The sequence below is a fragment of the Mangifera indica genome, chromosome 5, assembly GCF_011075055.1.
Source record: "Mangifera indica cultivar Alphonso chromosome 5, CATAS_Mindica_2.1, whole genome shotgun sequence".
Lineage (NCBI taxonomy): Eukaryota > Viridiplantae > Streptophyta > Magnoliopsida > Sapindales > Anacardiaceae > Mangifera > Mangifera indica.
In genome coordinates this window covers 16,384,670-16,405,737 of record NC_058141.1, presented here as the reverse complement: position 1 = coordinate 16,405,737, position 21,068 = coordinate 16,384,670, and the positions used below count along the sequence as shown (strand labels likewise).

General features: G+C 35.1%; 4 protein-coding genes across 14 annotated transcripts; 1 reads left to right on the top strand and 3 right to left on the bottom strand.

Annotated features, from left to right (window-relative positions):
* Positions 1 to 1,697: 1,697 nt before the first annotated feature.
* On the bottom strand, positions 1,698 to 4,354 carry LOC123215680 (histidine-containing phosphotransfer protein 5-like). 4 transcript variants are annotated; one of them, XM_044635881.1, is made up of 7 exons: positions 4,286 to 4,354; positions 4,070 to 4,168; positions 3,749 to 3,879; positions 3,506 to 3,574; positions 3,179 to 3,250; positions 2,369 to 2,441; positions 1,698 to 2,009 (listed from the first exon to the last, which is right to left on the bottom strand). In XM_044635881.1, the coding sequence occupies exons 2-7, from the start codon at positions 4,121 to 4,123 to the stop codon at positions 1,860 to 1,862; spliced, it is 549 nt and encodes a 182-aa protein (XP_044491816.1). In that variant the 5' UTR covers positions 4,124 to 4,168; positions 4,286 to 4,354; the 3' UTR covers positions 1,698 to 1,859. The 4 variants fall into 4 exon arrangements, with proteins under 4 accessions (XP_044491816.1, XP_044491815.1, XP_044491818.1 ...); XM_044635880.1 differs by having other exon boundaries at positions 4,065 to 4,168; positions 4,286 to 4,344; XM_044635883.1 differs by lacking the exon at positions 4,286 to 4,354 and having other exon boundaries at positions 1,698 to 1,945; positions 4,065 to 4,258.
* Positions 4,355 to 5,887: 1,533 nt separating this feature from the next.
* On the bottom strand, positions 5,888 to 12,453 carry LOC123217038 (autophagy-related protein 18g-like). Of its 2 annotated transcripts, XM_044637774.1 has the most exons (9): positions 11,977 to 12,453; positions 10,732 to 11,193; positions 9,895 to 10,329; positions 9,141 to 9,386; positions 8,199 to 9,032; positions 7,968 to 8,119; positions 7,424 to 7,557; positions 6,493 to 7,038; positions 5,888 to 6,355 (listed from the first exon to the last, which is right to left on the bottom strand). In XM_044637774.1, the coding sequence occupies exons 1-9, from the start codon at positions 12,148 to 12,150 to the stop codon at positions 6,351 to 6,353; spliced, it is 2,988 nt and encodes a 995-aa protein (XP_044493709.1). In that variant the 5' UTR covers positions 12,151 to 12,453; the 3' UTR covers positions 5,888 to 6,350. The 2 variants fall into 2 exon arrangements, with proteins under 2 accessions (XP_044493709.1, XP_044493710.1); XM_044637775.1 differs by lacking the exon at positions 10,732 to 11,193 and having other exon boundaries at positions 11,977 to 12,452.
* An 877-nt stretch (positions 12,454 to 13,330) lies between these two features.
* On the bottom strand, positions 13,331 to 15,240 carry LOC123217394 (receptor-like cytosolic serine/threonine-protein kinase RBK2). Of its 7 annotated transcripts, none has more exons than XM_044638407.1 (5): positions 15,099 to 15,240; positions 14,154 to 14,559; positions 13,821 to 14,075; positions 13,577 to 13,731; positions 13,331 to 13,510 (listed from the first exon to the last, which is right to left on the bottom strand). In XM_044638407.1, the coding sequence occupies exons 2-5, from the start codon at positions 14,491 to 14,493 to the stop codon at positions 13,370 to 13,372; spliced, it is 891 nt and encodes a 296-aa protein (XP_044494342.1). In that variant the 5' UTR covers positions 14,494 to 14,559; positions 15,099 to 15,240; the 3' UTR covers positions 13,331 to 13,369. The 7 variants fall into 7 exon arrangements, with proteins under 7 accessions (XP_044494342.1, XP_044494343.1, XP_044494341.1 ...); XM_044638408.1 differs by lacking the exon at positions 15,099 to 15,240 and adding an exon at positions 14,973 to 15,084; XM_044638406.1 differs by lacking the exon at positions 15,099 to 15,240 and adding an exon at positions 14,935 to 15,077.
* Positions 15,241 to 17,318: 2,078 nt separating this feature from the next.
* LOC123216828 (probable LRR receptor-like serine/threonine-protein kinase RKF3) lies at positions 17,319 to 20,761 on the top strand. The gene is made up of 2 exons (XM_044637413.1): positions 17,319 to 19,683; positions 20,075 to 20,761. Exon 1 carries the CDS (start codon positions 17,717 to 17,719, stop codon positions 19,625 to 19,627), a length of 1,911 nt encoding a protein of 636 aa, XP_044493348.1. The 5' UTR covers positions 17,319 to 17,716; the 3' UTR covers positions 19,628 to 19,683; positions 20,075 to 20,761.
* The last annotated feature ends 307 nt before the right edge of the window (positions 20,762 to 21,068 follow it).

Here is a 21,068-nt window from a genome sequence, read left to right as displayed (position 1 = left end):
CCTCGATACTCTTCTTCATCATGTCTTATGGGTAGTTGACCTGCCTGCTTTTCCATCCACCTAGCTTTTACCATTTCGTTTTTTCACAGAGCTATTTGCAGCAATAATAAGAATCATCTAAACATAATAATTCAACCAAAAAGTTGCAGGTACAAGTCCCTTTGCCCAGATGGTAAGAAACAAGGGTAATTTTTTATTCCAACCAAACGATGATATTATCTTTCATCTTACATATGTACCAAGATGTACTTTTTTGTAATTTTATTCGATTAAATCTTTCTATAAATAAATAATTATACAAAGGTAAAGGGGACGATCCTTCTGACACTACCTGCCAAAATATACTTTGTATTTGTATTTCTCTATTGAATTTAATCTCTGTTGAGACATGCATGAATCCAAAATCAATATCGCAATATATCTTGGCCGGCAAATAGCTTAAAAACTGACAAATGAGTAGGCTTTGGTTTTGGCTTCGTATTCTAATTCTACCCAGTTTGACAGTTAATAACTATCTCACCAATTAGCCACATGTTCATGTTTCTACAGTCTGATGGACCACCCACTCCATAAATGATCCATTCACCTTCATGTTTCATTTTCCTTTTTTAAGAAGGAAATCTTATTTGAGTTGAATTAGATTGATCTTTTGATATTGAACTGGTCAAACAAAGCAGATGAAACTTTAGATTTAGTAACCGGATTTGAAATCCTACTTCTTTACCACTCAAACTGCCCGAAAGCCATTCACCTTTTTGTTCTTCTTCTCTCAAATGCTTTCTAGTTTGCTGCTTCATCCATAAGATTGTGGACAATAGAAATAATATAATTAATCTCAACTAATTGGCACGCCATCCTCCTATTAGTACGCTGACAATGAATTAAGTTCAGGAGTAATCAGCAGAGAAAGATCTCCTTCAACCTTGTTTATCGGGACCATTTATCCTCAATGGGCAAACCAGGCCGTAACCGTATAAAGCCCTCAGGACCACACCTTCCATAACTAACCATAAATATCGAAAAAATGACCCATCATAACTTCTACTTATCTCACCTTCAGCCAAGCCAATTGTCACACTTCAGAAATCACTTATCCCCCGTTGACCATGGAAGACTCTACTTTTCACTATACAATACAATTGGATTTACCTAAAGGCTCACATTCTTTATCAAATGGAAATATGTCCATCTGTGGATATAGAAAATAATCATCTGTAAATGGATGAAGAAGAAAGAACTTCCCCTGGTCTTTGCATCATTAACCAAAGTAGCTGATGCAACCAATAAAACAAATTGGCAATTAATGAGTATAGATAATCTAGCTGGAGATATTATCATAAATATAACTGGACTAATCAATCAGAAAACTGCACATATTTGTCAAAGCCTTAAAAATTTGAGCTTAGTTCCACATTCAAACATAATAGATACACTTCTAGCAGACTCTCAAAGCCCATAAAATTTAAGCATAGTCCCAAATTTGCATCCTATAAAACATTCAACCTTCATTTGGGTGGTGGGTTATACATACAATTCAAGTTTTAACAATAACCATGAACACCAAACATGCAATAGATAGGATCCACACAATTAGATTAGGTTAAAAAAGGGGTGTGGTCAAAGATAATTGGAAAACTTCAGCAGCTAGATAATTGATCTAAGAATTTAGACCACTGAACAACAATAAACTCAAATGATTTTCAACAGAAGGGGTAGAAAATTTATTCACACATGCAATCTCCTCTAATACAGCCTTCAGAAATAACCTAAGACAATCCTGCATCAACTCAAAGGAGCTGGAATTTGGTCAAAAAAAAAAAATCAAATAAAAGTAGCTGTGACAAATATCAGTTCAGTCTCTATGCTTCATCACTAGGGAATAACACCAGCATCTTCATTCCATCATAGGAATTGACCCACCGGCAGCAATGATCTGTTGCTCCAACTACAGTGACCAAATAGGGAGAAAAATAACTAAAACCCAATTTAGGAGCTTCAGTAGGAAGTATCTATTCATTTTTCAGGAAAAAGGGTCTAAGGTTAATACCAATCAATATGTTGGAACAAATTTCAAAACAACCATTATGCAATTTCTAAGAATATCTTTGTATTTCCAAGTGAGGGGAAAATAATCCTTCCCATCCTCCTTCATAATGATCAATGAGTAAAACAGATATAGACTGGAAGGGGATGAACTATCAAAATGGCAAAAGACAAACAGAAGCTTCATTTTGAAAACAGTAGCAAGTAGAAAGTCAGTTTTGAGGAGCAACTTTTTATTTATGAATTAAATGAAGAAAGTTTTTCCTTGGATAACTAGAGAAACCTCAGTAAACAGTCATCTATTTAATCATCCTTTGTTACTTACTCTAAACAGCTGTTGAAGTTTGTTCTTCAATACAGAGTACTCCTGATTCACTTGTTGCAGGCATCTCAAGCAACTGCACCAGAAGATTCTTGAGTTAATCAGTTTCAGATGCAACCACTATAGTCAATACTCCTTTCATCAAAATTCAGCTTTTATATATACACAAAATTAGTACAATTTACAACTCCAAGAAGATTCATGCATGGAAAAATCTTTTCAGCATACCACACAGGAAAGTATCTGTAATGACAAATGATAAGGAAAGCCATTCAATGTTCTTTAAACTTCAATAGTACCATGACAACTTTAGCCATTTAATCGCACTTTTAAAATTTATGTAAGACATAGACCATTGAAAAACCCTCCATTTATTAACTCTATCTAAGAATAGTAAGTTTGATGTCTAGAAAAAGATAAACAGCTGTCGCAATTTGGCATAATCCACATACTAGGCAACGACAAAATCCTACTTTGGCCTTATTCAAACATGATCAAAAGCTTACATTAGCTGAGGAGTTTCTAACCTTATTAGAAAATCAATTAAGTCCCAAAACTAAAAATAAAAGAACCATACCCAGTTTTTTTTTTTTCATTTAAAAAAAACAGCTCAAATAGTCTAAACTAAATGACAGATGCGTGCTCATTATGTTCGTTTCTGAAGGCACACCATGTTAGCACTGTTCGACTTTCTGGATTCCAGAAAAAAGATTTAGTTCAATCACAATAAACAGATGCACAAAGAAAATAATTTGTTTGAACAAATTTTCAGAAAGTAATGAAATCATACAATATGAGTGTGCCATAACTCACCCTTCCTGGTTCTGGGCCTCACAAAAAGTTCTGAAGACAATGAATGCATTTTTAAGTTTCACTGCACCAACACTGTTAGCCATGAAAACCAATATCATTGAACACTTCAAAATAACAAGACTATTATAATTAAAATGATCCTGACATGATGATAAGTCACTTTTAAACAGAAATTAGTTATCTTGTCATACTTTTCTACCATCTTATTACTAATATTCATGCCAAAATAAAAAACTTTGTAATTGGTGTTCTAAGAAGGATATATTAAATGAAGAAATTTAATATAAATTGCACAAAATGAATTTTAAAAAAAAAAACTGCAAATACCTCGAACTGCTACCCTTAAGTTGATGGACATGGGAATCTACCAGCTTAAAGTCTACATTCTGTTGCTCTCTAAAAATTAAAAGAAATAAAAAGGATAACACAATTAGCAATTGTAGGAAAATTACAGTTCTTTCATTCTAACCATTAAAAAAAAGAGTTGAAATTCAAAATCAGCTACAAAAGTAAAAAATTGTTTAAAAAAAGAAAATGAAAGGTAGAAAGAAAGGCAGGAAAATCACTCACAGAGCTTGGGCCATACTCTGAACAAGCTTCTGACAGTCATTAAAATATGTGGAAACAACTTCCACCAAAAAATCTGGGTTACTCTCATCTTGCAGTTTCTGCAACTGATAGAACTGATCATCCACGTATCCCTGTTCACAAACCCATTAACAATAAAACAATTAAAACAAAACCCATTTAGTCGTTGCAAAAACTAATCTTTTTTACAGATCATTAACCTCTGAAATACTCTCTACCAACTTATACAGGTGTAAACAAAAAAACAAAAGACAATAAATTTTAAAGCAAACTCGTACTAGAAGAAGAAGTTACAGGCCTCACGATAAAGAGATGAAGCGTAATCAAGGAACTGTCTCTGCAACTGACTGACAACATCCATGGCCGTATAGTCTCTGAACTTAGTCAATGTCTCTGTTGATCCTGAAATGACCACAAACACTAAGGGCAGATCTTTTGGAGTAAATTAAAATATAAATATCCGTAACCGTGTGTGAATTTTTGTTTTTATTATTAATAATAATATTATTAATTAGTTGCCTTGACCGAACCAGAACTCCAAAAAGAGTTAGAACTTAGGAGGAAGTTGTAAGGGTAAAGTAGGCAAAGAAACTGACAAACTTTCTATTTATTTATATAATAAATTATACGGGAAAATAATAATTCATCCATTGGTCGTCATTCTCGATGCTTTTGTAATGAAATAACCCAATTCACCAAAATATAACCCAACCCAACCCAACCCAACTCAACCCTATTCACCGATTCAGATTCAAATCACGAGACATATACCCAGAGATAATTTATCCATTAAATATTAATTTATTTTTAAATTTTTATAATTCAATAATATAATAATATATTATTATTATTTATATATAAAAAATACACATAATATTACTCAATATTATTTATTTTAATTTTCATGTGCAAAATCTATATAATTTATTCATTCAAATGAACTGAATTGTAATAGATCTATTCAATTTCATGTACAAATTGCTCCATAGTGAAATTATACAATTTGTGGCAAAATATCCTAAAGCACTAACAAATTATTGAAATTGAAATTCCTTCCTATATGCAACTCAAATCTACGATCACTGCATCTGATAAATCAAAATTTTACAAACGTAATAAAAATTCAAACAAAAATCTTCACTTTAAAAGTTTTAACGTTTTACAAGTTTTACTAATCTTTGAAGTCTATAAGGTAGTATTTAATCAACATTACTATATATAAATTATTATTATTATTCTTGATAAAATTTTATAAAGATTTAAATAATTATTGTATGAAATAAAAATTAACAAATATAAATAATTATTATAATTGATTTTAAATAATAAAAAAATTATTTCATTTAAATACTTTTAAATATAATTATTTTAAAAATATAATAAAATTATCGGTTATATTAACCATCACATATATTAATATTTTTTATTAATATAAATGATAAAAAATATATTATCAAAATAATATTTTAATACCGTTAATCAAACACTACCTAACAATATAACAGTAAAACAATTAAAAATATAGAAACGATATCAAAAGTTTCAATGGATTGGTGATGATAAAAGATTAGTAAATAAATAAAGTGAAAGGAATTATTAACATTTAATACTTGGTGACTGACAATTAAGAAATCAACAAGATTACAAGTTGGGGGATGGTCCAATATGAGTGGATTCCAGGGAAGATTACCAATAACACCACTTTCAAGGGTTAGATTCGAATCAAGCTAAATCAAGCTCAAGCTTAACTCAATTTATATATAACTGAACTCGAGTTTACGCTCGAACTCGTGAAAACTAAACTTGAATTCAGTTTAAATTCAATTTGACTTGTTTTTCTTTATTAAAACGACATTGTTTTAATACATATTAGTCAAAACGATATCGTTTTGTATCAAAATTTTTAATTGAAAAATTTGGCGAGTAGCTCAAGCTCGACCGAGCTCAGCTACGGCTGACTCGTTTCTAGCTCGTTTGAGTCAAATTTAAACAAGCTCGGTTCGAGTCCAGCCCTACCACTCTCTTTTGCTTTTCAAGTTAAATGATACTGCTCCATGCAATGCAAGACAGTAATTTGACATTTTATCAAAACCAAGCAAGCCAAGCAGTAACTTCAGAACATAACAAAATATCAATCCATCTTTTTCTTCTTTTTTCATTTCTTCATAAACAAACTACCCCGGGCCCATTCTTTTTCTTTTGTTCCTTTTGGATATGTTATACAGTTTTGAATGAAATTGTTCACATAGAATTTAACTACACAGACAGGCTTGATAGATGGTTCATGACAGGGAATGCAAACCCAAATCAACTTCCACCAAGAGTTTCAGATTTTTAACCTTGTCCCAAACCTAGCCCCATTCATGAATTTTTGCCAATTTCCATCTACAAAATGTACAAGTGAAATTGGGAAAACAGACAATGTACCGATGATGACAAACTCTGCCTTAGATTGCCAACCATACCCACAATCTTATCCACACAGTGGTTTGCTTTCATCGTCTTGACAACAGGAACCAAGTTTTCTACAACAATTTTGGCTCCAGACCCTTTCTTTAGACACCAAACTTGCAGTTTCCATGGATCAACCTGTCAAATAAACAGTCGGATGATATGAAAGTGAACAACCAAATTTAAATAATAAACAGAAAGCTCAATATCATTTAATAAGAAATGTCACAGTTAGGAGTTGACGAATTACTGCAGCTATAGCTTCAGGTTTATACCTTCTTCAGAAAAGGCAAACATGCTGCCAAACATTTCTTCATTTTCCCCATCTTCTTTAAGTTTTTCCCTCTCATAGTGGCTGCTGCTGCTATCAACATCATCATTTACAACTTCAGTTGACTTGCAACATTCATCATGCTTCAATGCTTCGCAATGCCCCTCTTGCAAAGACACCCCAAAATTTACTGGAGCATGTACCGAAGGGAGTGCCAGTCCATCCACAATGTTCATATGGGACTCAAAATAATCAGCAGTCAACATTGAAATATCACCAGGATTCCTTCCCAGAGGAGGCAAGCGACTCTCTAATAAGGGCAGACCATTTGAGATGTGATTGTTACTACCATGAGAAGTAACTTTCTTTGAATAGTCTAATGGTGAAGACACATGGTCTAAGGAGTTTTCATTCATAGTGGATAGTTCAAACAGGGTACTGTCTTGTCTTCCCTGGTACATCTCATTCAGAATCTGGCCTGTGGGTACATTAGACTTCTCATGATTCACTTGATCCAAATCAAGCAAATGTTCAATTCTCCTTGAGGAACCTGATGGAAAATTTAAACATAGAATGACTGATTTTCAAAATTTTCACAGTGATCATGACCAATGAATAAGATACGTTAACAGATTTACTTCAATAATTGGTTATCATGCTGACTCTAGTCACACTAAATAAACAAATGGAAAAGAATTGTTACAGCACCCTTCAAAATTACCCTAGCACACCTAATATATTCACAGGAACACTTATCAGCATTTACCTAAAGAATCAAATTATAAGACAAGGTCAATCCTTCCCCTAAAGTCCTTTGCAGTAAATGGACAATAGTGGTGGAGAGTCTCTCATATCATATTCCACGTTATTTCTTGTTTGAGAACTATCAAAATTCTCAGTAAAGTCTTCAAAGAACAGACACATGAAGAACTTACCCCCTTCAGAACTTTCAGTGGAGCTAAGTGATGGTGGCTTTGAATGACAAATGACAGTCTCTTGAGGGATCTTTTCCTCGGCTTGATGGGGTTCTGGAGACAAACAACGAGGACATTTTTCCCCAGCAAGAATCCTAGTTTCACCAAACATGTAGGTGAGAAACAAATTATGAGAAAAAAGTACATAATGCAGATACATACACACATGCGTATTCAAATTGGCACACCCCAAAAGAAAAACTTTATGATTATGCATCATACCTACTTTTTATTTCATATGGTGTGTAAAAATAAGGAGCTGATTCAAATCAGCACTAAATCTTGAGTTAGAGTAAGAAAATACAGATATATATAAAAACCAAATCCTTGTAGAAACAGTAACCATTATCTATAGGCAAAATAAATAGTTGGGGGACTCACTCTTGACAGAGTCTCTTATAAAGAAATATATATATATATATATATATATATACACACACACACACACCCCTCAATATCTCATTAGCAATAATTATATTCCAGACATAAGAAACTCATAAGGTACCTGCCATTCCAGCTTGAGCTATGAAAATTTTCAAAAACTGGCAACAACTCCTTCCATCTGATCTCAACCTCATGGACTAGGGCCTTTTCTATTTCAGACTCTCCACTAGCAAAATTATTAACTCTTGGGGAATCCATCATAAAGAAAAAAATCTAGAGAAGCAAGGGAAATAAATCAACACAGAGGTACAGCACAGAACAGCAAAGATTACAATTTTCACACAAGCAATACCTTTGAATTTTGCCATATTGGTGGTCTCAAAGAGCTAACCTGCACCTCTGCATTAGATAAATACCAGTAAGATCTCTCATTGGACTTTACAGCATAATATTTTTCAGTACTTTTTCCACCAACAGAATCATTAATGTCAAGAAAATCCATTCCATGATTATCCTCACAATCTGATTTGCTTTGTGCTATTTCAGTAGCATCTTGTCTATCACAAGTAGCCTCAGAAATAGGTTCCTCTCTTTCAGGCCAATCTAATTGCCTGCAGACATCCCACCATTGTACAGGTTCAACTCTCACCCGTAAGTCATCTTCTTGTACACGCAATGAAGAAGCTGTCCTGGTTCTTAAATCACTCTCACTCGGTTCCATAACAATTGATGGCAGAAGCTCATGCTGAACAACATGACCTGATGGGGTAAAAACCAACAGATGCTCCAAGGAGTTGGCTCTCGTGTTAAAATGAGGCAGACTGTGAGATAAAGAATTATGAAAAACAGCAGCAACGGCACCAGATGGCACAAAAACTTTCCCTGAGGATGCAGCAGCATTGTTTACTGTATTAAGCCATCCAAAACTACTATATTTTATCCTGCTCACAACAGAGAGGGAAACAGGTGGAGGTGGCAAACATTGCTGATCATATATGCAGGATGAGCTAGACCACCAAGGTAGAGATAATGTAGGAAACAAGGATGGTTGTCCACCCTCAGAATTAAGGGTCTGAAATCCAGAATCACCACCAAAAGGGGATAAAACAAAAACATGGCACGTTCCCTTAGATGAAACAATTGCAATCCACTGACTATAATGGCTAAAGCAAATGTCTTGGATCATCTGCCAGGTAAAAATAGGCATAAACAAATGGATACAGATCCACACAGAGAAACAATATTAAAATAAGGGGTTGAGTAATAAATATTTTCAAACTAAAGAAATACTAACAGCTGATGTTATTCCTCGATGTAGCTTGTAAAGATGCACATGAGAAGAACTCGAGTCATAGCTTCGAGTCCCTGATCCACTTCGTGTGCAAGATGGCATTATCCGGAATATGTTAATGTTATTCCCATATACTGAGGCAGTTACCAGAAGTGTCCCACTAGGGTCAAAACATAAAGCAGATATTGGACTGGTGTGAGCTTTGAATTGTGATATAACTGCTCCGGAAACAAAATCTTTGACAACGACCTACAATCAGCCATTAATTTAATACATTTATATCCTTAAATAAAGTGAAAAACCCAAAAACCAGTTGAAGATAATATGCAATTTGTCTCATTTCTTAATTTTTCCAATTCAAGAATTAACCTTTCATAGATAGGGAAAAAAAGGACTGCAGTTTTTGTTTTTTCAATTAGAAACAAAACAAAGACAAGAAGATAATTTAGGGTCCACATTCTCACGACTACAACTTTAGCAAGCAATACAATGAGAATCTTTATATTGAAGGATAAAGCCGTAGATAAAACAAGGCCATGTAAGGATTGTCAAAGAAATAAAATTTGTACTATTGTGCTACAAGCATAATGAAACTGGAATGCCCAACACTATCCAATGGATCAGACTTTCACAAACAATAAATGATGCTTAAATATCAAATAGAAAGAGTAGTAGAATTTTTAAATTAAATCCCTTAAATTGCTAAACAACATTCTACTTTCGTTAACAGGGAACGTTGGAATAGTGCAAAACTAACCATTCCTGCATTGTCCATATCTGCTCCAGTGTGTCTACCAACTTTCCATACTGATTTTGGTGATACTGGAGAATTAGATCCATCAGGAAGCAGCTCTTGACAATACTTAGACAAAGTTTTGTATCCCCTGTCCCCCAGGTTGATTAGGCCAGCAGCAAACTGTTTACCGGACTCCATTGCATACCAAGCCATCAAACTACTGCCACTGGGTGATGTTGACGGACTGACACCTGGAGGTGTAAGGTTTTGTGGGCTTAAGCGTCCTGAATTTGACAACAATGGGTTGTTGGAAGCATATGCCAACCACCTTGGACCAACAGCCAATGGACCATATCCCACATTAACCCCAATTGCTTCTTGCCCAGATAGCTGGGGAACAGGGTAGGTTGGGACACTGAACTTATTCTCAAGAGTGAGTGCATCAAAACAGTATATCTGCACCAGATAGCAAGCAGATCAGAAAGAAATCTACAGCAAACTGTCTAACAGTGAAGTTGGTCAAATGAAAAGCACACAATTGTCACATAATAAATGGAATAGCTTTCAATATGAATATATAATAAGAGTGCATCAACTTCTTAGCTAAAGATGATACTTAACCCAAGAAACAATCCTCATAAGAATTTTGATTTAGCGAAGGAAGAGAAAGGTTAGACAACTATAGGATGTTTTATGTCTTTTGATAAGTCTATCTCTAACATTATTGTTCAATACAATCTCAACCCCAGCACAACATGCATAAATGCTCTTTATCTAGATGGTAGCAACCAATCATATTTTGTTTTAAAACTTATAGTTTAATTACATTCTAATAATGTCCAGATAGGCCACACTGACCTGCATAGCAAGACCCACAGCTACTATCCGAGGACTGCATCTAACCATACACACATATGACCGGAATCTCAGGACATGCTCGTAACAATGAGACTGTAAAGAATAAAACCGAACAGCTGTAGGAGAGTTGACACAGTTTCCTGACTGAGCCTCCACATTACCCTTTTGGGCACTACCCATATGACTTCGATTTTGACCCAGGCTTATACCATTTGTGCCTTCCCCTGCAACTACCAAAAGGAAAGGATGTAACTTTCTGTATCTTTCATGCCCATTGGACTTCACAGGCAAAGGTTGCATCTTTAAGAATGAAACAGGACCATCACGCCTCGAAACAAGTTCACTGAAGTTAGAGGCATCCTCCACATCAAGGACTTGAAAACCATTCTGATAACCAAGTAACAGAACTTGTTTGCAGACAGATGGACCAAGCTCTAGGCGATCAAAGCTGGCCCATGACACCTATTCACCAGCAGAAGTTCAAAAGAATATCCAATAAACATAAATATTACGGAAAGTGGAAGCAGATGCATGACATTAGGAATTAGGAATCTAACCCTGCATATTGCAGGAAAATAGAGGTCTTACAGAACCAAAATTTATAAGAACTAACCCAGTGCACATAATAAACACTTTGAGTAATTAGAATGTGAACATTATCCACAAATTAAAGGTAAAAGAAACTAAAAGGAAAGAAGATGTCCTATCTGCACTAAGTTGTAAGTCAAAAGAACACATAACCAACCATGAATAGTTTTGGAAAAAAGAAAATTTGACGAATGCAACAAAATTACTTATAGAATCTTGCTTTCACAATTTAAGGTTACAACACATATACCTGATATACAAACTTATTTCTTCCATAAGCACAATGAATTTGGGTCAGGCGTAATTGTTAAGTCTGACAAACGCTAGTTTAAACAAACATTAAAAGAGCGATACCACTTCATGATAGAAATTCCCTATAATTAAGTGCTGTAATATAATAAGAATAGTTAAGGTTTAAATTTTGCTTTAGTTTCTTACGTCTACTCATTACAACATCAACTCAACAAATGTTATATTTGACATCAATCTGATCCTCATATTTGCTTGACTTAAAGTAAACAGCAATTGTAATGATTTGTGTTGATTTATAGGAACTGCACAGAGTACATATAAAATAATAATAACAATAAAACCAATAACTGCTCGAATTAAAATCAAAAGCTAAATTCAAATTTAAAAAAAAAAGAAAAATGTAACCTGATCCTTGTGATCTTCAGAAGAAGTAGAAATGGAAGCAGCAACTGAGGCACTAGCAGAGCGTACAGTAGAAGCAACAGTGCTAGCATTGCTAGATACTGTCTTTAAACAAGATGATATTATCTTTAAAGAATTTGGCAACAAGCCATTGTTCCTTCCCTTTCCTTTCCTCATCCTCCACCTAACAATAATCTCCTCCTCTTCTCACCGCCAACACCTCCGCCCTCCACCGCCACCACCACCACCACCTCCTCGACCGACGACAGAAACAACCATCTCCGATCTCTCACGATCGGAAATATCATCCGAGATTCTCCCCGATCAAATAAAGACAAATATTATATTATTTTCATTGCTTTACTTTTCTTTTAAACTTTCTTAAGTAGCTTTGACTTTGAAGCCTTAAGGAAGACCTCCTCTGTTTTTCTCTCTCCCTTTTTTCTTTTCTTTGTTTTTATCTTATTTTTCTTATTAATTTCTCCTCTCGCTTTTGGGTGTAAGATAAAATTTTACTGGTTTTCAAATGTTACATCATTCTTATCTTTTCAGAGAAATGCCGATGATTATGCGAAAATGGGGTTGATTGTTGGTGTGAATTACAAGTAATTATAAATTTAAATTATAATTTTACTGTTATTGTGACAGGGACAACTTGCACTATTTATGGTAGCCTCTGCTCTGTCTGCCTACTTCTCGGAACTTTAATTTAGCTTTTATTAATTAATTGCATAAAATGTAAATATTAATATAAATTTATTTGTCCGATCCCAGAAAAAAAAAATTTAATTAAAAATTATTTCTGACTTCTTACTTTCATGATTTCAACAGAGTACCATTTTTTCTTTATTTACTATGTACACAGTGATGCAAGACAAGTGGAGATTTTTTTCTTCTGTATTCGTACGCTCTGTGCCCTGCCGTTTAAAGTACTACGGTATTGAGATGTATTTGGGGTACGACAGAAGATGGAAAGTTTGCCCAGACGCCGGCATGTCACCACAATTGACCAGGAAAACTTGAATTTCGATTCTGAAGAAAGCTATTCATTTTGGTTGACTTGTAATCTTCTAAATTTGATGAATTTTCAAGCAGCTAAGATTTCCATTCAGGAGTTGAACAATAGATGAAATCAATTTTATCAATAGATATGGATTCTCTGAAGGGGGTGTTTAATTTTGGTAGTATTTTATTATTAAATTTAAAATATTATTTTGAAGACAAATTATTTTAAAAATTATTGGATATAAATTATTATTATGTTGAATAAAATTTAATAAAAATAAAAAAATAAAAAAAATTATTATATTTAATTAAAAATAATAAAAAAATACTATCGCATGCAAGAAGGCAGGAGTAAGAGAACTGCAATAATTATATCAGAGGCCAATGCTGGTTATTTTTTCAAGATAGATTTTGAATGGACGACTGCAGGTAAAAATGGTTGCTTTACCAACCCAAATGCGCCTTCAACTTTGGATACTGTGTGGTCAGTCCATTCCCCTGGTAACCATTTTGCTAGCCCAAAATAACAAATCTGAATTTAAAGCTCTAATTAGTGAGAAAACGCAACAAAGCTTCATCAATTCGCAGATATATATACCTGCGGTACAAAGTACTCAGTGAGCAAAATATTGGCAGCTTTAATATCTCTGTGGATGATTCTCCTTTGACGACCTTGATGAAGATATAGTAAGCCCTCAGCTATCCCTAAAGCAATCTTATACCGAATGCTCCATTTCAGTTTCTCCTTCACGCCTGTAATGATTAAGATTAGTTTTTTTCTGAAAATGGTACATAATTTACGTGAAATGGTTGGCAGCTATGTTTTATAATCAGTCACCAACCATAGAGTAGAGAAGCTAAGCTTCCATTTGAAGACAATTCAAGAACAATGTGCAAGCCTCCTTCAACTCCATACCCAATTAATTTAGCAGTATTAGGATGGTTGACATGAGCCATAATCCCAAGCTCTGATAGAAAATCTGCTGTCATCTCATTAGCTGTACCTCGTGTTAGCCGTTTGATTGCCACATATTCTCCATCTCGCAAACGCCCCTTGTAAACTTCAGCAGAACCCCCTTTTCCAATCAGATTTTCTACTAAAAAAGCAAATAAAAAAATTTATATTTTGTTTCAAAATAGAATTTTTGCCTTTTGCCCACATTACAAATACGTACCAAAACTGAAATTATTGGTGGCAGTTTGAAGCTCGTACAGAGAGAAAATCTTCTGCTGCGACTTTGAATTGCATGGATCAGTGTCAATACCCTCTTTCATACTACTGCTCTTTCTTATGGAGAGCTTGAGGACATTCAGAGGATACAATGAAGCTATCGGTGTTTTAGATTTACTTCTGAATAACTTAGCAAATCCATGCCAGCGAGAATTGGATTTGGAATTTGATTTTGCTTCGGATTCTGCGGCGGGTTCTTTTGAAGAACATGATTCCGAGTCTTCACTCCTGAAGTGATCCTCAAGTGCTCCAACAGGGGAGCTTGTGCTCTCCTTCTTCTCCATATACAAAGATCATAAGGTGAAAAGATTGAAATTTCACCTTCACCAAAAACAGAGCATCTACTTTCTCTGCAAATAGGATCCAAAAACATGAGAAGAAAGCCATATTGTGAGTTAAAAAATAACAATAACATAGAGAGAAGATGAGAAACAACAGCTAACTTGAGAGGAAAGTTATGGGATTGATGCAAGTTACTGCAAAGAATAAGATCAAATACAAACAGAGGAAACATATTGCAAGCTATTCGAATTCATGTGCAACTTACGAAACGAACATTTTACAAGTTAAAACGGCTCAAAGTCAGAAGAAAGTGAAAAAAATTAGTTGTTTAAACCAATTGCAGAGAACAAGTGAAGAAGAAGACCAAACACCCATAAACTGAGATCGCAAAAGCAGAAACATCCACAGAAGAATCAGAAAGATTGTTAATGAACAAAACATACCAATCAAAATTATAGAGAGAGGGAGAAAAGAGGCGCACATGAATTCCTAGTAACTCAACCGCTTCAACGTTAACTGGTTTCTGAATTTATGCCACGTTATTGCTTAGATATTCCAGTACTTAAAATTATTAATGCAAAAGAAAACAAAACTGTGGATGTCGTACACTTGAAATGAAGAGCTGCCAACTTCTTATCCATGTCAAGAAGCTTCGAGGGACAGAGACGGTTCTCTCTAGTATTAGAGGTGAGGTTACGTGCACGATCATTGAACCATGTGAGCCCTGTATTTGTTAACACTTGATGGACTTCGATTTACTTGTAATTTTTCATTTCATTTTATAAAAGTAGCTTCACCATTTGGCTAAAATAATTTATTTCTAATTTGACAAAAAGAGTTTGTCTTTAGTTACCGATTGAAATAGGTTTGTTTGTTGCGTATTGTTTGGCCTTTACAACTCTTTCGTGAAACTAGTTAACATAATTTTTTATTAATTTTTTCAACGGTCGCCCTATTTCCCGCCCAAATTTTGATAAAATAACATTTTCCCCCTTTTAAATTTGAAATTTGTTTGCACTTATCATTCACTCCTATAAATAAAAATTATTATATGAAATAGTTGAGTAATTAATAAGGTTGAAACAAATAACAAAATTCAATAAAATTAAGTTTTAAAACCATTCATAGAATTTCTCGTGATAAAGAATTGGAAAATTACAGACAACTATATAGAACAAGACTCAATATATAATTTATCTGAACAAATTTAAAACCATAATTGCATAACAATTTGTTCTAACTCTAAATCATGCTTGAAAGACAAATCATTGCATTTAACAACAAAAATTAGTCTTGGCAACTCGTCATACCCCATAACACTAAACAAAATGAATACTTGATAGTTTTCAAAACTATTTTCCAATCGTACGATTCTTTTCTTAATGGTGATAATGTCCCATAAGTACATTGGATGGAATAAGATACAATCTATTATTGTTTTTTTCTCTCTCGAATCCTCCTATCTCTAGCTATCAAATATGAAAACCTCTCTAGCCCGTTTCTTCACTATAGCAACCTCCTTAACTCTCCTTTATATCTTAGCTCTTAATATTGTTGTTGTTTTACTCTTGAATAAAACTACAATCTTAGAAACCACAATTGAAGTTCTATCTAAACACATATTGAGAAGTCTTTTATTGTTATCATTTTTTTGTATTATTATTATTATTATTATTATTATTTTGTAACCAGAAAACTTTATTTGGAATAGTTGGATGCATAAACCCTATGACATGGTGATCAAACCATTATTATTAGTAATAAGACTCCCACTGACTTTGGAAGAAATGAAATTAAGGTTAGAATAAAGGCAAATGAAAGCTAAGGCACATTAGTCGCATGTGAGGAGAGCAATAAAACACTATGAATTGTTAGTAAAGGTGATTTTTGAGGGAGATAGTGGTGGGTTTTCACATGGAATTAGCAATGTAGTGATAGTGATTATGGTAAGGATAGAGACAGGAAAGAAAAATTATCCTGGGAAGAAATGATTCATTTTTTTTTATTTAATTATTTTTATGAATAAAAGTGAAAAACAAATAAACTAATAAATTTTAAGAAAAAATTATCAACTCATCATAATATGGGTGGCATATAGTGATTTTACTTTTTTTAAAATCTGGATTTATTTATATATTTATCGTAACAAATTTGATTACAAAATCATTAAAAGTTGAAAATTCTACAAAAATTCTTGTCAAAATTCACAGATAGCTCTGATTATATATATATATATATATATATATATATATATATATATATATATATATATATATACACACACACACACACTTGGTTCACTATCATTACAAATTATATAGAGAGAAATCAAAAACTCCACGCAAGGAATCAAGGTTGCTGAAACGATATGGTTTTGAGCAGCCAAAATTGAATGTCGCTTGTTAAAAAGAGACACATTGAATATTACTGGTTCAAGAATAAGCAGACACAATCCACTCCACTCCACAATTCTTTGTGTCTGGTCATCTTGTGGGTGTCCTTCCTCTTCTTCACCTCTTTCTACAACTAATTTAAGAATAAGATAGCTTTTAACTTTGACTCTAAGGAAACAGTTAAGAACAGAGTCAAAAGTAGTATTGAAAACTCAGAAGGACATTTTCGTTCTTGTGTTTATCAATTGGTCAGAACAATTTTTTTTTTTTAATAATTGAATTTTGTTAAATAAGTACTGGATTAGGTGGGTTTGTGAATAGCTCTTCGTGCTCCGAGCCCGACCTACCACCTTTCTCAATTTCTCCCTTTTCTTGTCGTCATTATATAATGATGTACGCACTTTCACACTTACTGAAGCTCATGCAATCACCAATGACAAAAACACAGAGAGAGTTGAATAGGTCAACAAGTAGAACTGGTCAAACTAGGCTACTCCGGTAACAGTACCCACCAAGTAAGGTGGCAGAGCCCAGGCAGCAGTGAATATACAAATAAAACAAGTCATTTAGAAAGCAACTAAGAAGGTAGTGTTTCCCGTTTTCAGCGTCCACCATCTCCCTCTTGGAAACTACTGCGATTACTTTCCGTAACTGCCAAAGTGGCTGCTTGCATAATCTTTAGTTCATCTGTCAGCCTCTGCGTCAGCCTCCATCTCCGAAAAGTCAAACCCCGTCAGCCAAATAATACATTTCCAACCCATGTGCAACTACACCTTTCTGATTCTAACATTCATCCTCCTTATCACCAACAAACCCTAACTCTAATTATAAGATGTCGAATTTGCAATTCATTCTTTTCTTCTTTTTCGTTCTACACTTAACGGACTTTCGAACCGCTGTTACGGCTCAGCAGACTGCTAATGCCAACGTATCGTGCCCGCTTGATTTTAATGTTTTGCGGCCGCTGATTACCGGGTCCATCCCTCCCAACATGGACCTTTTAGCTGAGTGTCAGTATATCCGGCAAGGGCTCCGACTCGTCCATTCTGATTACCTACGACGCACTGGAAATTTTTTGCCTCCACTCAACTCGTCCGAGTCATGCTGGCAAGCTTTCCAAAACCTTACCAAAGATTTTCTGCCCAATTTTGATATTCGGTCGCGTTGCGGATACGAAACGAGTTGGATATCTCAAGGATGTATGAACATCACTACGAGATCGCAGTTTGAGCACTTGATTCCGAAGACCGTATTAAATGACGTCGTCTCCAGCTGTAATCAGTCGCTGAAAAACAGTGCTCCCTGTGCGACTTGTACGACGACCTTGTCCAGCTTGACCGCGTCGTATTTGACGGGAAGTTCAGTTGGGAACTTATCCGACTGCGGGGCGTATCCGTCGATTTATGCGGCAGCGGATGCGAATCAGTTTGGACCCACCGATGAAGGTACTAGCAGCTGTCTGTTTGGGCTTGGTCCTAGTGGATCAGAAGACAGTAGTGCAAATAAGAAAGTCGTGATTATTGTTGTTTCAGTTGTGTGTAGTATTGTATTGCTGTTAATTCTTACTGGGATTTGGTTTTTATGGCATAAGCGTGTGATATTAAAAAGGAAAATGAGGCAGAGAGACGTTAGCAGTAATGTGGAAATGGGATTGGAGTCCATCAGTGAGAGTACTCATTTGATTAGGTTCACATTTGATGAGATTAAGAAAGCAACTAGGAATTTCTCTAGGGACAATATAATTGGGAGAGGAGGGTATGGTAATGTTTATAAGGGAGTTTTGCCTGATGGTTCTGAGGTTGCTTTCAAGAGGTTCAAGAATTGTTCTGCTTCAGGTGACGCCAATTTTACTCATGAGGTAGAGGTTATTGCGAGTGTTAGGCATGTGAACCTTGTGGCTTTGAGGGGATACTGTATTGCTACAACTCCATTAGAGGGTCACCAGAGAATTATTGTGTGTGATTTGATGAGAAATGGGAGTGTATATGATCATTTGTTTGGTTCTGTGGAGAGTAAGCTCAGTTGGCCTATTAGGCAGAAGATTGCTCTAGGAACGGCAAGAGGATTGGCTTATTTGCATTATGGTGCACAACCAGCGATCTTTCATAGGGATATTAAAGCTAGTAATATACTCTTGGATGAGAAATTTGAGCCCAAGGTAGCAGATTTTGGACTTGCAAAGTTCACACCTGAGGGCCTGACTCATTTGAGTACTAGGGTGGCCGGGACAATGGGATATGTTGCTCCTGAGTATGCCTTGTATGGGCAATTAACAGAAAGGAGTGATGTGTACAGCTTTGGTGTTGTGCTTTTGGAGCTTTTGAGTGGTAGGAAGGCACTTGTCTTGAACGAAGATAGTCAACCATCTCTTGTGACAGACTGGGCATGGTCATTAGTGAGGATGGGGAATGCTCTAGATGTTATAGAGGATGGTGTGCCAGAGTTGGGAACACCAGAAATTCTGGAGAAGTATGTATTGATTGCTGTTCTTTGTTCTCACCCGCAGTTATATGCTAGGCCAACAATGGATCAAGTTGTGAAAATGTTGGAAACAGAGTTGTCTATCCCATCAATCCCAGAACGTCCGATTTCTATCATAGCTGAGATGGCTGAGATTGAGAGATCTATGAGCAGTAGCGGCTCAGGTGTGCTTTCTAGTTCTGCTGGCTACCAGTCATTTGTTGAAACTGATCGCTCTTCTGGTCAAAGGGAAGAAAGGGAAAGTTATGATTCCAGAAATTAGACTTATTGTAAATTACCGAGTTCATTTGAACCCAACAATGGTGTTCCCACTGATGGGTATGCTTACATAGGAGCATTTGTTGGTTTATTTTTCATGGTTCCTGAATCTTGAATCATGTTCCACATTGTAAAGATAATTTTTATTGTATAATTTATTGATTCTTTTGATTCTAGGTGAAATATACCATCTTAGCTAATTTTGTAATCCAATGTTCTCTGCTCTTCTTATTGTTTTCTTATTTCATAAGGGCCATGTAGTGCTTGAGAAAACTTGACGACGAAAAAATATAAGAGTTCTCAACTTCCACTTTTATGATTCTCTTGTGGCCCACGATTGTATGTCAACTTTCTCTGGTGCATTGACTGCCTTTGTTTGATGTATGGTGCACCGAAATAATGAATTATAAATTCTGTGTATATGACAGTTTTTTCACTTTTCATTTTCCAGAAGGCCGCAATCCAAGTGCTCCCATTCTATTACTAAGATAATATGGACTTTGCCACTTTGGTGTTGTGCAAATTCTGTCCACCAAGCGGTAGTCACTGCACTGGAGGCGGTTAAGTTCTAAGTTTCAACACCTACTGCTTCTGGAAGGTCTTGCAGGGCGATCACTTGAGGACGCCAACCGAAGACGTATTCTGAAATGCTCGATAGACTTGAAGCCTTCGTGACGCTGAGGTAAGGCAGAAAATTGCTTTTCGTGACGCTGAGGTAAGGCAGAAAATTGCTTTTCGTGACGCTCAGGTAAGGCAGAAAATTGCTCTGCTTGACAAACTTTTAGGAAAGCAACACTTACATTGTTGCGAAATTGACTCATCTGCACGTACGAGACCAAATGGCTATTCAGACTAATAATGCTCGTCGTGTACCCTGGGATTAGATTAAACCAAGACTTCACCAAAGTTCACGGTTAAAGGAATACAGATGGTAGATGCTTGTGTTTTGCCACAATTTCACGTGGTGTTTCATGTTTAGTCCGAAATGGATCGGATATGAAAATTTTGTAAGTCATCCAAAAATGAAAAGTTTCCTGAACTCCTTACGGCAATTTGTGCTATAATGAAGGTGTTTTGACATTGAGGATATGTGTGACCTCAATTAGGAGAGAATTCAAATTGGGTGTCCTTGAACTTAGCTTGAGCTCTCTTCGATTGGGTTTGATACTGTAGAGTCGAGCTGAAACTTGCAACTTTGACAGGCAACATGACCGGAAAAAGTTTTCAAAAAATTTGTTATTTTACTCAATATTGACGAGGTGTACATGATTTTCAATGCAAATTTCAAAATATGAACCATACAATTCAGAGCTAACTTTGTTGCAGATTTGGTTCCAAGAGCTACAAAACATATGTGATTGGGTGTTAATTTATTTTTAATTTAAGTCACTTAATCGCATGATAACACATAATATACTTACCTATTTTGTATACTCAAAATATGT

Excerpts from the sequence above, each read along its gene's own strand:
- LOC123217038 (XM_044637774.1), bottom strand. The coding sequence starts at position 12,150 with ATGAGGAAAGGAAAGGGAAGGAACAATGGCTTGTTGCCAAATTCTTTA. Across the intron at positions 9,387-9,894 it reads ATATGGACAATGCAGGAATG|GTCGTTGTCAAAGATTTTGT; the intron begins GTTAGTTTTGCA and ends GGCTGATTGTAG. Across the intron at positions 8,120-8,198 it reads CAATATGGCAAAATTCAAAG|ATTTTTTTCTTTATGATGGA; the intron begins GTATTGCTTGTG and ends TTGCTTCTCTAG.
- LOC123215680 (XM_044635880.1), bottom strand. The coding sequence starts at position 4,127 with ATGGATGTTGTCAGTCAGTTGCAGAGACAGTTCCTTGATTACGCTTCA. Across the intron at positions 3,880-4,064 it reads CTTCATCTCTTTATCGTGAG|GGATACGTGGATGATCAGTT; the intron begins GCCTGTAACTTC and ends GTTTGTGAACAG. Across the intron at positions 3,575-3,748 it reads CAGAGTATGGCCCAAGCTCT|AGAGCAACAGAATGTAGACT; the intron begins GTGAGTGATTTT and ends TTTAATTTTTAG.
- LOC123216828 (XM_044637413.1), top strand. The coding sequence starts at position 17,717 with ATGTCGAATTTGCAATTCATTCTTTTCTTCTTTTTCGTTCTACACTTA.
- LOC123217394 (XM_044638407.1), bottom strand. The coding sequence starts at position 14,493 with ATGGAGAAGAAGGAGAGCACAAGCTCCCCTGTTGGAGCACTTGAGGAT. Across the intron at positions 13,732-13,820 it reads CTTAGCTTCTCTACTCTATG|GCGTGAAGGAGAAACTGAAA; the intron begins GTTGGTGACTGA and ends TAATCATTACAG. Across the intron at positions 13,511-13,576 it reads CTGAGTACTTTGTACCGCAG|ATTTGTTATTTTGGGCTAGC; the intron begins GTATATATATCT and ends CTTTAAATTCAG.